At 41.9% G+C, this 16651-nt stretch overlaps 1 protein-coding gene across 1 annotated transcript in view; it reads right to left on the bottom strand.

Moving 5' to 3' along the window:
• LOC106613408 (gamma-aminobutyric acid receptor subunit gamma-3-like) overlaps window positions 1-16651 on the bottom strand; it is a 220028-nt gene that overhangs the window by 181815 nt on the left and 21562 nt on the right. The window contains exon 2 of the mRNA XM_045688601.1: window positions 11055-11275. Within this exon, the coding sequence (XP_045544557.1) occupies window positions 11055-11275 (221 nt within the window). The remainder of the gene's footprint in view (window positions 1-11054; window positions 11276-16651) is intronic.

Raw genomic sequence — 16651 nt, 5'->3', positions numbered from 1 at the left:
TGGGAAACTGGTCTGAACTGATGGCGCTAAACACAGGGAAATTCTTGAGGGAAACCTGTTTCAGTCTTCCAGAGATTTGAGACTGGGACAGAGGTTCACCTTCCAGCAGGACAATGACCCTAAGCATACTGCTAAAGCAACACTCGAGTGGTTTAGTTGGTAGAGCATGGTGTTTGCAACGCCAGGGTTGTGGGTTCGATTCCCACGGGGGACCAGTATGAAAAAAAAACGTGAAAAAAAAAGAAATGTATGCATTCACTACTGTAAGTCGCTCTGGATAAGAGTGTCTGCTAAATGACTAAAATGTAATGTAAATGGAAACATTTAAATGTCTTGGAATGGCCTAGTCAAAGCCCAGACCTCAATCCAATTGAGAATCTGTGGTATGACTTAAATATTGCTGTACACCAGCAGAACCCATCCAACTTGAAAGAGCTGGAGCAGTTTTGCCTTGAAGAATGGGCAAAAATCCCAGTGGCTAGATGTGCCAAGCTTAAAGAGACATACCAAGAGATTTGCAGCTGTAATTGCTGCACAAGCTGGCTCTACAAAGTATTGAGTTTGGGGTGGGGAATAGTTATGCACGCTCAAGTTTTCAGTTTATTTTGTTGTCTTATTTCTTGTTTGTTTCACAATAAAAAATATTTTGCATCTTCAAAGTGGTAGGCATGTTGTGTAAATCAAATGATACGAACCCCCCCAAAAATCTATTTTATTTCCAGGTTGTAAGGCAACAAAATAGGAAAAATGCCAAGGAGGGTGAATACTTTCGCAAGTCACTGTACTTTTGACCAGAACCCTATGGGCCACACATTTGAGAGTGTGAGTGAGAGTTTGAGACATCTCACACCACATGCTCAGAAGCTGTATGTGCACTATACTGTAAAGCAGGGTTCCCCTCCTGGTGGACCAAGTGTGATTTTATTTGGCCCCCCCAAGTTTTCTGAGGAACAAATTGTTGGACATCAGCAAAACAACATCAGCAAATCAGTTTCAAGTGATTTTAAGTTTGGAAATCTGTTCCAAAGTATTAACAAGCGTATTATAGATACACTCAATGGCCAGGTTATTAGGTACACCACATCTAGTACCAGGTCAGACCCCGCTTTGCCTCCAGAACAGCCTGAATTCTTCGGTGCATGGATTCTACAAGTCGGAAACATTCCACAGGAAACATTCCACAGGGATGTTGGTCCATTCTAACGAGATGGCATCACGCAGTTGCTGCAGATTGGACGGCAGTACATTACCGCCACCAGCATTGATACCAGGTAAGATGTGGTCGTTTGCTGGAATAGCCAATCCGTGACAAGGATTGACGAGTTGTGCGTTCCAAGATGTCGTTCTGCACACCGCTGTTGTACTGCGTCGTTATTTGTCTGTATGTGGGCCCAACCTGTTAGCTTGCACGATTCTTGCCAATCTCCTTCTACCTCTCTCATCAACGAGCTGTTTTCGCCCACAGGACTGTCGCTGGTTGGAGGGATTTTGTTTGTCACACCATTCCTCAGTAAACTCTAGACACTGTCGTGCGTGAAAAGCCCAGGAGGCCGTTTCTGAGATACTGGAACCAGCATGCCTGGCACCGACGATCATACCACTCTCAAAGTCTCTTAGGTCACTCGTTTTGTCCATTCTAACGTTCAATAGAGCAGTAACTGAATGCCTTGATGCCTGTCTGCCTGCTTTATATAGCAAGACACGTGACTCACTGTCTGTAGGAGCGATCCATTTTCGTGAAAGGGGTGGTGTACCTAAAAAACTGTCCGATGAGTGTATGTATTTGTACAGTATATCAAAATAAACAAGGTTTGAAATTATGACGTTTTAGTCAAATATTATATCTGTTTGGGATTCTTGCGGTCAATTTGCATCTAAATAAATAAATAATAATCTACTAATTATTTGTAATTATGATCTGGCCCGCTGACCATCCACTCAAGACAAAATCAGACCGCGGCTGAATCTAGTTGATGATCCCTGCTGTAAAGTATAAGAATTTATGTAGAGAATTGTCCGGGGCAGAAACCTCACACACACCATCTCTAACGTAATTGGACAAGTCTGCTCCGATATTAGAGTATGCAGCTCTGTCAATGAGGAAATCCTGTGTAGATGAATATTGCCAGAGGGACTTGTGCTTAAAATACATCAATTATTTATTATTTTTGAACTTGTTGATTCTGAACTATTCTTAAAAATAAAACAATATATAAAATAAAATGTAAATATTATTTCAAGGTTTTTACATTGGCATGTTCTTTACATCTTGGAATGTGTTTAATGGAGTTTAAAACATGATTAAGAGGCACAGTCAATTTTAGCAAGATGGCTACAATGTCAAAAAAAGGATATTGAGATGACATATTTATAATGAAATTCAAAAACAAATTCTCAAATCATTTTCAGTTGTGTGGGAAGTAGCAAGCAATGTTTTTCCTAATTTCAAGATAAGGCGCACTTAAACCCTATTAAAATAGGATATTATATCAACAGTATTTACGGCAGATTATTATAGCTGGATTTATAGTGTCATGACGTTCAAAAAAGGCCATTGAAAGTTCTCACTAAAAACATCATCAATCAAACCAGTTAACCCGCTATGTAATTGATTGCAGTCAATACGTTTCAATTGATTAGCTTGATTATGAAACATATTATTCAATTAATCAAAGTCTTAATGAAAGCTTGTCCGTAACTGTAACGATGTACGCTGAGAGTCGGGAAGCAAGTTCATGGAGTGAATACATTTTAATAAATAAATGAACAAAACAAGAAACACAAACAGCGATACCGACATGACAGGAACAGATACAGCAACAATGACGACTGGGGAAGAAACCAAAACGGACATATAAAGGGCAGGTATTCAAGGAGGTGATGGAGTCCAGGTGAGTGTCATTATGCGCCCCACGCTGGTGACAGGTGTGCACCCTAATGAGCAGTCTGGTGACCTAGAGGCCAGAGAGAGAGCACACGTGACAATAACTAATAAAAACACCCAAAAATGTCCCACGCATGAGCAACACTGCTTTTACACAAATTCACTCTGGCTATCTACTCAGAGCACTCTCGTCTGAGTGTGCCAGAGTGCAGAATAACTAACAAATGTACACATTTTCAACATGTTGAATATGGCTGATGTCAGTAAACGTCGACAAAAAAAACGTAACTAAATTGTTGCCAGCAGCACAGTTAGTCACCAACACTCTGGATAACATGAACACAGCTTAACCAGCTCTGCTAGGGCGAGTAAAATGGCCAGAGTGAGCTGTTCTCTCATGTGTCTGGAAGTAGCTAGCAAGCTAGCCAACGGTAGCCAGTTAGTTTAGGAGCTTGACTACTGTTGTTAGGTCAGAAAGCTCTGATCAACACTACTCCTCGGCCAGAGCATCCAGTGTGCGCTCTCAACGTTCTGAATTTACGAATGGACAATCTGACAACGCTCTGAGTTTACGAAAACCCAGCGTGCACTCTGGCACTCCAGATTGAATTCACGAATACACCTGTAGTATAAACCAGCCTTTAGTCTTCAAATCTTTGGTTGTTTTAATCCATGGCCTCACATGTGAATCCTTAAAAGAGATGGGTGAGGCTAAGGCATAAGAGGGTGTGAACGATGCTGAATAGGTGTAGACAAAGATGAGCTCTCCAGTAGGTCCCAAAATATTCAAGGGCCATTTTCTCAAAAGTGAGGTTACAAGTTTATCAACTTTCAAAGCAGAATTACTTTCCCATTGTTCCTCAACTGTAGTGTATGATAAACAAATGTCTATCTCTGAGTCTCTACCTTTATTCAATGTAAAAAAAAAAACACAATTTCAAACGTTGCTACATGAGACCAATTTGAGATGGTCGGTCACAATTGGTCTACCTGTGTAAAAAGCAGCCTAAGAGTTTTATTAAACTGAATCTCAGCAATATGACGTTGCCATGGGCAGCAGGATTAAATTAACCGTAGATATTGCAGATGAGCCCCATTGTCTTACATCAGATAGTGTGTACATCCGTCTCGTATCTTGCAAATGGTAATGGGATTGATCAAAAGTAGACTGGTTAGAATTGATTGCCGTAAAATTTGAAAATATTACCTAGGTGACATTGTCTGATGAACCCCATTTCTGCCTCAAAACGATCTAAATTAATCTAAGATAAAACAATACATAAGTATTTTTTTTTTTTGGTGAGGAAGTCTTAAGACACACCATTTTACGTCTGGATTATTGTGCTTCAAATGAGCAGTATCTCTGAAGTTTGGACTATGGGTACGAAAGCTAGCATACATTTTGACTGAAAAGATCCTGCTTACTAACAAGCTAACTACTTAGTACTGTACACAATGTTAAATCTTCCAACAAAAGCTAGCTAGCAAGTTACTGTAGATTGTAGTGCTAATGTTAACATTATTATGAGTTTTCATGAAGCAGCTGTTGCTCTGCCACAAGTTATTTCAGTAGCCTCCTGAGTCAGGAAACATGTTTATCTACGAACTGATTCGTGATAAGTCAATTCCTCTTAATTGTGGGTCTGTATGTCTACAACTAGTTTAACACTAGAACTGCCATAGGCCAACGTTTGATTTTGGAAATCAAAAAAATTGGCCACAAAAAAACAAAACAAAAACCATGTCCTGCTCCTTCCCTTACTTTTCCCCGAAATGCTCATTTGCCAAAAATGTTGAGCCATTTTACTGTTGTTATTAACCAATTTAACCAAGACAATTAGCCAGGCGCAAAATCCGTCTCTATCTCATCACTGAAGGAATGACAAATGGATGAATGGGCGATAATTGTGCACCTTACTTCACAATTGAATATAGTAATAAGGCCTAACTGACTGATAAGGAGGTCGATTTCATTTGAGAAAGACAATAGTGTAATGATGAGTTTGTATTATGCGTATTTATCAGCTTTTGGGGCACATGTTTATAGCAAATAATTTAACCACATGGCTTTGTAGAATAACGCAGAACATGTTATTGATGAGCAAGGGGAAACAAACGATGCCAGTCAACCTGCCCATCGAAACTACACCTAAACAATACCGAAACAAATTTCACACATAATAACAGTTAGCCTATAGATAACATTACATTGACAGTAGTCTGATGAGTGAAAGTATTATCAAATTATACATGAAGAGATGAGCGCAGCTTGGAATTGACAGCTGCAGGGATAGGAGTCTCAATTGATCAAATCCTCCTTCAGTCACATGCAGGTAAAAACATTTAGTCAAATAACTCTCAATATTCAAGAGCTGCATCTCTATTTTCAAATGTCACTTTTTTTCCAAGAAAACCTGCCCTGATCATACATACGTTCAGCACATATCCCCTCGCTGGCAGGAATATCTGCCCTGACCATACGTTCAGCACATAACCACTCGCTGGCAGCATCGCTCTGACCATACATACGTTCAGCACATAACCACTCGCTGGCAGGAATATCTGCCCTGATCATACATACGTTCAGCACATAACCCCTCGCTGGCAGCATCGCTCTGATCATACGTTCAGCACATAACCCCTCACTGGCAGGAATATCTGCCCTGATCATACGTTCAGCACATAACCCCTCGCTGGCAGCATCGCTCTGATCATACGTTCAGCACATAACCCCTCGCTGGCAGCATCGCTCTGACTACTAAGCAGACTAGTAACATTATAAACGGAAAGTTGGCTATCCGCAGAGCAGTAATGCCCTCTGACGTGAGATAATGGATGAGCCCCAGTCAAGATGACTCACTCACACAGCGTATCTGTGCAAGTCGGACTGATGCCGCTGTTTACTTTGTGAATCGCTAACTCTACCTTTAAGTTGATTGAGTGCATTTTTCTGTCCTCAAGAACCAGTTGACAATAAGTTCCTGAAAGGGTCTCTGTGACTGTGCTATGTAGTAATCTGTTTGTTTAAAGCCATTATGCACTGAGGCTACCTGACTTGGCCTGTTGGGATTGTGTTATATTGCTCTTTAATGGGTCTGTCACTGAGACTGAGTACAAACCAGACTGGGAAAACAGAGTGGCACCAAGACTGCGTCCCAAATGGCACCTTATTCCCTTGCACTACTTTTGACCAGAGCCCATAGTGAACTATATAGGTACTAGGGGTTCCATTTGGAACACATTCCCAGCCTTAAATTCACAGCTGGTTGATTCAGACAGGGCCAAGGGTAGGCTTTTATAACCCTGCCTGGGGGATGGAGAATACTGATGGTATTAGAAAAAACATGATGGTGAATTTGTTGATATTCTGTAATGGCTTTTTACCAAGCCAGAGAACAGAGAAATCCCACAAACGTTGTGGAAGCCAGGCCTTCTAGAACCTTCCATTTGTTGATATTCTGTAATGGCTTTTTACCAAGCCAGAGAACAGAGAAATCCATCAAACTTTGTGGAAGCTAGACCTTATAGAACCTTCCATTGGTTCCAGTGGTTGGGGTTTACTAAGGCCCCTTGGTACTTCCCTGTGTGACACTTCCCTGTGTGACACTTCCCTGTGTGACACTTCCCTGTGTGACACTGGCTTCTGGTTAATGATGTGACAGCTGTGGCATTTCACTGCTAGGATGCTTCCCAAATGGCAGTAGAGCCCTATATAAGGAATAGGCTGCCATTTGAGACACAGCCATAGTGTTCATAACCACGCAACCAACTTGACAAATATCATCACCTAAACAAACACTCAAAGGGAAAAAATAAAGTCAAACAACTATAGCTGAAAGCAGCAAAGCTGGGTTTCAGCTGTGGGCCACAATCAGGACAAATTGGACACATTGCCCTAGGACAAGTTACTTCTGTACTCTTTACCATGCTTACCAAATATCATACCTCAAAATCAAATTGATCATGCAATATAATATGCTTTTGATGTATTTTGGACCCTTTTTAATGATGTTGACTACTTTAAACATCTTATTTTCCAGAACCGTGACTCTAGATGAAACATTATGGGACAATGAACTTGCATTGTTTTTGTACTGTCCAGCAACAACACCATGCAGCCAAACTGAACCATACTTTACAGATTCGCTAGACTCATTTCCATGAGCATGTGTGCCAAATTCCATCACTCTCAGTGAAACAGAAGGTATAAACATGAGCCCAATATAGCGCCACTGTGTCGTCAATATGAATGTGCTTGCATATGTTGAGTCTTCAGCGTTTTGTTACAACGCGAATATGCGTGACTGATTTATATTAATTTATGTGCCAGACCACGCCCACTGGAAGGCTTATTGGTCCATGTTGTTTTAGGTATCAGTCTAGAAAATGTTGTGTTGGGAGAACTTGGTCCAAAAATATCAAGTTTCGTGCAGATCGGTCAGTTGCTGCCAGAGGAGTAGCGTTTTAATTCTAAATGGTGGAAAATCCATCATGGCGGCCTTTATGGGTCCTTCAGGAAAATGTGTTCTTTGTGAGGAGAGGGACCTATATGGGCTAAACAGACACACCTGGGGCCCAAATTTATGACGTATGTCACGCAACTGAGGGTAGAATGTGGAGAGGAATGGATTGGGTTCAGCCAGTCGTGATGAGACCTTCCCAGCTAGCTAGTTCAGTCAGTCATCATGATGAGCCCTTCCCAGCTAGCTAGTTCAGTCAGTCATCATGATGAGCCCTTCCCAGCTAGCTAGTTCAGTCAGTCATCCTGATGAGTCCTTCCCAGCTAGCTAGTTCAGTCAGTCAGTCATCCTGATGAGCCCTTCCCAGCTAGCCAGTTCAGTCAATCATCCTGATGAGACCTTCCCAGTTAGCTAGTTCAGTCAGTCATCCTGATGAGCCCTTCCCAGCTAGCCAGTTCAGTCAGTCGTGCTGATGAGACCTTCCCAACTAGCTAGTTCAGTCAGTCAGTCATCCTGATGAGCCATTCCCAGCTAGCTAGTTCAGTCAGTCGTCCTGATGAGCCCTTCCCAGCTAGCTAGTTCAGTCAGCTGTCCTGATGAGACCTTCCCAGCTAGCCAGTTCAGTCAGTCATCCTGATGAGACCTTCCCAGCTAGCTAGTCCAGTCAGTCATCCTGATGAGACCTTCCCAGCTAGCTAGTTCAGTCAGTCATCCTGATGAGCCCTTCCCAGCTAGCTAGTTCAGTCAGTCATCCTGATGAGCCATTCCCAGCTAGCCAGTTCAGTCAGTCGTGCTGATGAGACCTTCCCAACTAGCTAGTTCAGTCAGTCAGTCATCCTGATGAGCCATTCCCAGCTAGCTAGTTCAGTCAGTCGTCCTGATGAGACCTTCCCAGCTAGTTAGTTCAGTCAGTCATCCTGATGAGCCCTTCCCAGCTAGCTAGTTCAGTCAGCTGTCCTGATGAGACCTCCCCAGCTAGCTAGTTCAGTCAGTCATCATGATGAGCCCTTCCCAGCTAGCTAGTTCAGTCAGTCATCCTGATGAGTCCTTCCCAGCTAGCTAGTTCAGTCAGTCAGTCATCCTGATGAGCCCTTCCCAGCTAGCCAGTTCAGTCAGTCATCCTGATGAGACTTTCCCAGTTAGCTAGTTCAGTCAGTCATCCTGATGAGCCCTTCCCAGCTAGCTAGTTCAGTCAGTCATCCTGATGAGCCATTCCCAGCTAGCCAGTTCAGTCAGTCGTGCTGATGAGACCTTCCCAACTAGCTAGTTCAGTCAGTCAGTCATCCTGATGAGCCATTCCCAGCTAGCTAGTTCAGTCAGCTGTCCTGATGAGACCTTCCCAGCTAGCCAGTTCAGTCAGTCATCCTGATGAGACCTTCCCAGCTAGCTAGTCCAGTCAGTCATCCTGATGAGACCTTCCCAGCTAGCTAGTTCAGTCAGTCATCCTGATGAGCCCTTCCCAGCTAGCTAGTTCAGTCAGTCATCCTGATGAGCCATTCCCAGCTAGCTAGTTCAGTCAGTCATCCTGATGAGCCCTCTCCAGCTAGCTAGTTCAGTCAGTCATCCTGATGAGACCTTCCCAGCTAGCTAGTTCAGTCAGTCATCCTGATGAGCCATTCCCAGCTAGCTAGTTCAGTCAGTCATCCTGATGAGCCCTCTCCAGCTAGCTAGTTCAGTCAGTCATCCTGATGAGACCTTCCCAGCTAGCTAGTTCAGTCAGTCATCCTGATGAGCCATTCCCAGCTAGCTAGTTCAGTCAGTCATCCTGATGAGCCCTCTCCAGCTAGCTAGTTCAGTCAGTCATCCTGATGAGACCTTCCCAGCTAGCTAATTCAGTCAGTCATCCTGATGAGACCTTCCTGATGAGACCTTCCCAGCTAGCTAGTTCAGTCAGTCATCCTGATGAGACCTTCCCAGCTAGCTAGTTCATCCTGATGAGACCTTCCCAGCTAGCTAGTTCATCCTGATGAGACCTTCCCAGCTAGCTAGTTCAGTCAGTCATCCTGATGAGACCTTCCCAGCTAGCTAGTTCAGCCAGTCATCCAGATGAGCCCTCTCCAGCTAGCTAGTTCAGTCAGTCATCCTGATGAGACCTTCCCAGCTAGCTAGTTCAGTCAGTCATCCTGATGAGACCTTCCCAGCTAGCTAGTTCAGTCAGTCATCCTGATGAGCCCTTCCCAGCTAGCTAGTTCAGTCAGTCATCCTGATGAGACCTTCCCAGCTAGCTAGTTCAGCCAGTCATCCTGATGAGCCCTCTCCAGCTAGCTAGTTCAGTCAGTCATCCTGATGAGACCTTCCCAGCTAGCTAGTTCAGTCAGTCATCCTGATGAGACCTTCCCAGCTAGCTAGTTCAGTCAGTCATCCTGATGAGACCTTCCCAGCTAGCTAGTTCAGCCAGTCGTCCTGATGAGCCCTTCCCAACTAGCTAGTTCAGTCAGTCATCCTGATGAGACCTTCCCAGCTAGCTAGTTTACATGCTGGGCTGGCTAGCTGGCAACAACAGAAACATGGCACTAGTTAAAACATGTAAAAGAATGTGATATTTATTTTTGATGGGCGAAGGAGTATTAACTTGTAGTATTGATCCCCATCAGGATGTTACTGTGACATGCCAATTAGCTGAAATAACAAGCTGGTGCAACGGTGTTGTATTGAGGTTATTTGCAGACGTTGAGTTGCTCCCCACTGGGCAGCTGTAGGCTATCACATGTCGAAGGCAATAGCTAACAGCCTACGGGAGAAATAACTTGCAGTATTGGTAGTAGCCATCTGGACTTCACCGTAATACATGTGTCTACACTGCTCAATGGGGGAGAGTTTGAGCTGCTATGCAGGCAACACAACAACACAGGGCCCAGTATAATAATAATAATAATTTGCTCCGGCTATCCACAGTAAGGAGAGGGAAGTAGCTAGATAGCTTAGTCAATATCAGGCCAGTAAACAGAGGGAAGTAGCTAGATAGTGTAGTCAATATCAGGCCAGTAAACAGAGGGAAGTAGCTAGATGGTGTAGTCAATATCAGGCCAGTAGCTAGATAGTGTAGTCAATATCAGGCCAGTAGCTAGATAGTGTACAGTCACATTCATTACATGTAAGTCATTTAGCAGATGCTCTTATCCAGAGCAACTTACAGTAGTGAATGCATACATTTCATACAATTTCATACTTTTTTTTTCCTGTGCTGGCCCCCCGTGGGAATTGAACCCACAACCCTGGTGTTGCAAACACCATGCTCTACCAACTGAGCTACACAGGAAGTCTAGTAACATTCCTCAGTAACATGTGAGTCAACCAAACTTTGAAACTTCTCCAAGGAAACCATATCCTGGAAACTTCCAGTTGATCCTGGAGAGAATTCCAAGACCACGGAGCTGAGTAACTAAAAGATCCGTTCTGATTTTAGGAACCGTTAAAAGTAAGTAGGAGCGAAACACTAACTGTTATTTATTTTCTGACCTTATCAAAGCAGAACAGAGATAAAGTGGCAATTTTCCCAAAATGGCCTCATAGATCATAGTATATCAATGTTTACGCCTCTTATTAACAACATACTGAATAAGAGTGGAGCCCTGATACTAAATCAGCAATCCTACTCTGAGACGCTTCATGAAAACCAAAGCAGACCGAGGCAAAAAACCAACAAAAAAAACCCAACAACAAGCAAACAAACAAAACAACAAAAACAAAACATTTTCTCTTTTGTTTACCTTAGTGTGTAGAGAATCTTCCCATCGTTCCATATCCTGAGCAGCTGATTGGGCGTTGTAATCCAATGGGAGTCAGCATTCTTGGAATTCCTGAAGATGGTGTCGGGGAGCCAGATGAGTCCAACCATGTTGCTATTCAGGGTCAGGATATTCATGGTGCTATTGTAGCTCAACCTGCTGTCTGTCCACGTCTGGGCAAAGATGATGTCGATCTGGTATTCCTTAAAAAAACAACAACAACAACAAAAAAACAAAACAAAGGAAATCATCCGACCAGCTATGAACGACAAACCAGAGTTTAGATAGGATGTTGTCACAGGCCGGCTCATAGCCTGTGGCAAAAATGAGAGGACATCAACAACCGGTATAGGCCAATTTAAAAAGTTATTTATTATCAAACAAAACTATTAATTCTAAACAAAGATCAGATATGAACGCCAAACCAGAGTTTAGATATGATGTCTATGATGATACATATATCAGATCAGATATCAAACGACAAACCAGAGTTTAGATAGGATGTCTATGATATCATACGTCTTTATGAGAATAAAAAGAAACCCAGGAGTTTATCAAAGGGAACTGTTTCACCAATTGACATGTTTATTGATTTCCTGTCTAGCAGGCTGGAAAAGAACGCAGCAGTTATGAAGAGTTCTAGAAGACAAAAGTCTCTCTTCTGTCTTGGCTTTTCTATGACTTTATTAAATGAGGGTAGAAGGAGGCTGGCTGGGGAGGGGAGAAGGAGGCTGACTGGGGAAGGGAGAAGGAGGCTGACTGGGGAGGGGAGAAGGAGGCTGACTGGGGAGGGGAGAAGGAGGCTGACTGGGGAGGGGAGAAGGAGGCTGACTGGGGAGGGGAGAAGGAGGCTGACTGGGAAGGGGAGAAGAAGGCTGACTGGGGAGGGGAGGCTGGCTGGGGAGGGGAGAAGGAGGCTGGCTGGGGAGGGGAGGGGAGAAGGAGGCTGGCTGGGGAGGGGAGAAGGAGGCTGGCTGGGGAGGGGAGAAGGAGGCTGGCTGGCTGGGGAGGGGAGAAGGAGGCTGGCTGGCTGGGGAGGGGAGGGGAGGGTAGTAGGAGGCTGGCTGGGGAGGGGAGCTCATAGAAAATAATGAAAACCTTCTATAGACTGCCAGGACCACTTTAAACCTTCTACTGACTGCCAGGACCTCCTAAAAACCTCCTTAAACCTTTTACTGACTGCCAGGACCTCCTTTGGCCAGTCTAACAGTAAGACACTGAGGACAGCCTGAGGCAGCATTAACAGGGGAACACAGCCTGATGAAACGTGATCAGAGATTACTTGAAAAGTAAACCACACTTCCTCAGAATACAAGAGTTACAGTGATTTTCCACCAATGACAGCATAAGATTTAAATTACCTTCTGGTCCAGCATTCCTACCCTGTGGATTTACAATCGTATAATCCTTGTTTACCACTATATGGTGAAATACCCAGGCAACTCAGCTTACAGGCATGCAGACAACCCGAACAGGTATGCAGACAATCAGATCAGCTTTTAGTAGCTGTAACCCAGATTACGTGGCTGAGTGCTCCGATGAGAGGAGAGCAGAGGAGAGGAGGTATTTGGTATTTTAATAGGATCCCTATTAGCTGTTGCAAAAGCTACTCTTCCTGGGATCCACACAAAACATGAAACATGACATAATACAGAACACATATATATATATATATATATATGTGTGTGTGTGTAGTTCTGTCCTTGAGCTGTTCTTGTCTATTAATGTTCTGTATTATGTCATGTTTCATGTTTGTATTATTATTATTTTTTTTATTTTTTTTACAAAAGCCACACCTAGCCTACATATCAATACATGCAAACAAACTATCTAGGTCAAATAGGGGAGAGGTGTTGCTTTATCTGTTTTTTTTAAACCAGGTTTGTTGTTCACTTGAGCAATATCAAATGGAAGGAAGTTCCATGCAGTAATGTCTCTATAAAATACTGTACACTTTCTTGAATTTGTTCTGGACCTGGGGACTGTGAAAAGACCCCTGGTGGCATAAGTGTGTGTGTCAGAACTGTGTGTAAGTTGACTATGCAAACAATGAATTTTTTTAAATAAAAATAAGTCAGTCTCTCCCCAACTCTTAGCCAAGAGTATTTATATCAGCCCTCTGATTACAATTAAGTGCAAGACGTGTTGCTCTGTTCTGGGCCAGCAGCAGCTTAACTAGGTCTTTCCCTTTCAGCACTTGACCACACGACTGGACAATAATCAAGATAAGACAAAACTAGAGCCTGCAGGACTTGCTTTTTGGATTGTGGTGTCAAAAAAAAGCATCTCTTTATTTTAAGGACAGACCTCTCCCCATCTTTACAAGCATTGAATCTGTATGTTTTGACCATGACAGTTTACAAACTGAAACTGTATGATTATCCTGAATGGCTTTCTCTGAAACTGTATGATTACCCTGAATGGCTTTCTCTGAAACTAAATGATTATCCTGAATGGCTTTCTCTGAAACTATATGATTTATCCTGAATGGCTTTCTCTGAAACTGTATGATTATCCTGAATGGCTTTCTCTGAAACTGTATGATTACCCTGAATGGCTTTCTCTGAAACGAAATGATTATCCTGAATGGCTTTCTCTGAAACTGTATGATTATCCTGAATGGCTTTCTCTGAAACTAAATGATTATCCTGAATGGCTTTCTCTGAAACTGTATGATTATCCTGAATGGCTTTCTCTGAAACTAAATGATTATCCTGAATGGCTTTCTCCGAAACTAAATGATTATCCTGAATGGCTTTCTCCAAAACGGTATGATTATCCTGAATGGCTTTCTCTGAAACTAAATGATTATCCTGAATGGCTTTCTTTGAAACTAAATGATTATCCTGAATGGCTTTCTCTGAAACTAAATGATTATCCTGAATGGCTTTCCCTGAAACTAAATGATTATCCTGAATGGCTTTCTCTGAAACTAAATGATTATCCTGAATAGCTTTCTCTGAAACTAAATGATTATCCTGAATGGCTTTCTTTGAAACTAAATGATTATCCTGAATGGCTTTCTCTGAAACTGTATGATTATCCTGAATGGCTTTCTCTGAAACTGTATGATTATCCTGAATGGCTTTCTCTGAAACTAAATGATTATCCTGAATGGCTTTCTCTGAAACTAAATGATTATCCTGAATGGCTTTCTCCGAAACTAAATGATTATCCTGAATGGCTTTCTCTGAAACTAAATGATTATCCTGAATGGCTTTCTCCGAAACTAAATGATTATCCTGAATGGCTTTCTCCAAAACTGTATGATTATCCTGAATGGCTTTCTCTGAAACTAAATGATTATCCTGAATGGCTTTCTCTGAAACGAAATGATTATCCTGAATGGCTTTCTTTGAAACGAAATGATTATCCTGAATGGCTTTCTTTGAAACTAAATTATTATCCTGAATGGCTTTCTCTGAAACTGTATGATTATCCTGAATGGCTTTCTCTGAAACGAAATGATTATCCTGAATGGCTTTCTCTGAAACTAAATGATTATCCTGAATGGCTTTCTCTGAAACTAAATGATTATCCTGAATGGCTTTCTCCGAAACTAAATGATTATCCTGAATGGCTTTCTCTGAAACTAAATGATTATCCTGAATGGCTTTCTCTGAAACTAAATATTTATCCTGAATGGCTTTCTCTGAAACTAAATGATTATCCTGAATGGCTTTCTCTGAAACTAAATGATTATCCTGAATGGCTTTCCCTGAAACTAAATGATTATCCTGAATGGCTTTCTCTGAAACTAAACGATTATCCTGAATGGCTTTCTCTGAAACTAAATGATTCCCTGAATGGCTTTCTCTGAAACTAAATGATTATCCTTTTTTACTATTCATTCCTTCAATACTCAGTTTAAAACCTGTTAGGGCTAGGGGGCAGCATTTGCACGTCTGGATAAAAAAAATGTACCCGATTTAATCTGGTTACTAATCCTACCCAGTAACTAGAATATGCATATACTTATTATATATGGATAGAGAACACTCTAAAGTTTCTAAAACTGTTTGAATGGTGTCTGTGAGTATAACAGAACTAATTTGGCAGGCAAAACCCTGAGACATTTTCTGACAGGAAGTGGATACCTGATGTGTTGTATTACCTTTAAACCTATCCCATTGAAAAACACAGGGGCTGAGGAATATTTTGGCACTTCCTATTGCTTCCACTAGATGTCACCAGCCTTTACAAAGTGTTTTGAGTCTTCTGGAGGGAGATCTGACCGAACAAGAGCCATGGAACGATGATGTCCCATTAGACACCTGGCGCGCGAGTTCATGTTGGGTACCCTCGTTCCAATACGTTATAAAAGAGTATGCATTCGTCCACCTTGAATATTATTCATGTTCTGGTTAAAAAGGCCCTAATGATTTATGCTATACAACGTTTGACATGTTTGAACGAACGTAAATATATTTTTTCCCCTCGTTCATGACGAGAAGTCCGGCTGGCTTAGATCATGTGCTAACAAGACGGAGATTTTTGGACATAAATGATGAGCTTTTTTGAACAAAACTACATTCGTTATGGACCTGTGATACCTGGAAGTGACATCTGATGAAGAGAATCAAAGGTAATGGATTATTTACATAGTATTTTCGATTTTAGATCTCCCCAACATGACGTCTAGTCTGTATCGCAACGCGTATTTTTCTGGGCGCAGTGCTCAGATTATTGCAAAGTGTGATTTCCCAGTAAGGTTATTTTTAAATCTGGCAAGTTGATTGCGTTCAAGAGATGTAAATCTATAATTCTTTAAATGACAATATAATATTTTACCAATGTTTTCTAATTTTAATTATTTAATTTGTGACGCTGACTTGACTGCCGGTTATTGGAGGGAAACGATTTCCTCAACATCAATGCCATAGTAAAACGCTGTTTTTGGATATAAATATGAACTTGATAGAACTAAAAATGCATGCATTGTCTAACATAATGTCCTAGGAGTGTCATCTGATGGAGATTGTAAAAGGTTAGTGCATCATTTTAGCTGGTTTTATGGTTTTGGTGACCCTGTCTTTGACTTGACAAAACATTACACACAACTCTTGTAAATGTACTGTCCTAACATACTCTAAATTTATGCTTTCGCCGTAAAACCTTTTTGAAATCGTAAAACGTGGTTAGATTAAGGAGATGTTTATCTTTCAAAGGGTGTAAAATAGTTGTATGTTTGAAAAATTTGAATTTTGACATTTATTTGGATTCAAATTTGCCGCTCTTGAAATGCACCTGCTGTTGAAGGAGTGCACCACGGGTGGCACGCTAGCGTCCCACCTAGCCCATAGAGGTTAATTTTTGTACCTTGGATCCTTCATCTCCGTCATGAGATTAGCCATGCTATTGGCACTTTCTTTCTTTGATAAATTCGACTCCATCCTTTTCTCACCACTGCGTAGATTACTACGGGAGTCTATATGTTTTAGCGGTTAAGTGTTTCTGTTATTGCCATTCAAGGTAGATAGCCAGCTAAATGTATAGCTAGCCTAGCCAGATTACCCGCCAAATAGGTGGTGGGTCTTAATGAGTGTAGGGTTAGTTGGTAGGGTAATTAAAAATAGATG

This window comes from Salmo salar, chromosome ssa10 (genome assembly GCF_905237065.1).
Source record: "Salmo salar chromosome ssa10, Ssal_v3.1, whole genome shotgun sequence".
NCBI classification, from domain to species: Eukaryota; Metazoa; Chordata; class Actinopteri; order Salmoniformes; family Salmonidae; genus Salmo; species Salmo salar.
Note: the sequence above shows the minus strand (reverse complement) of the source record. Positions and strands in the feature narration are given on the sequence as shown.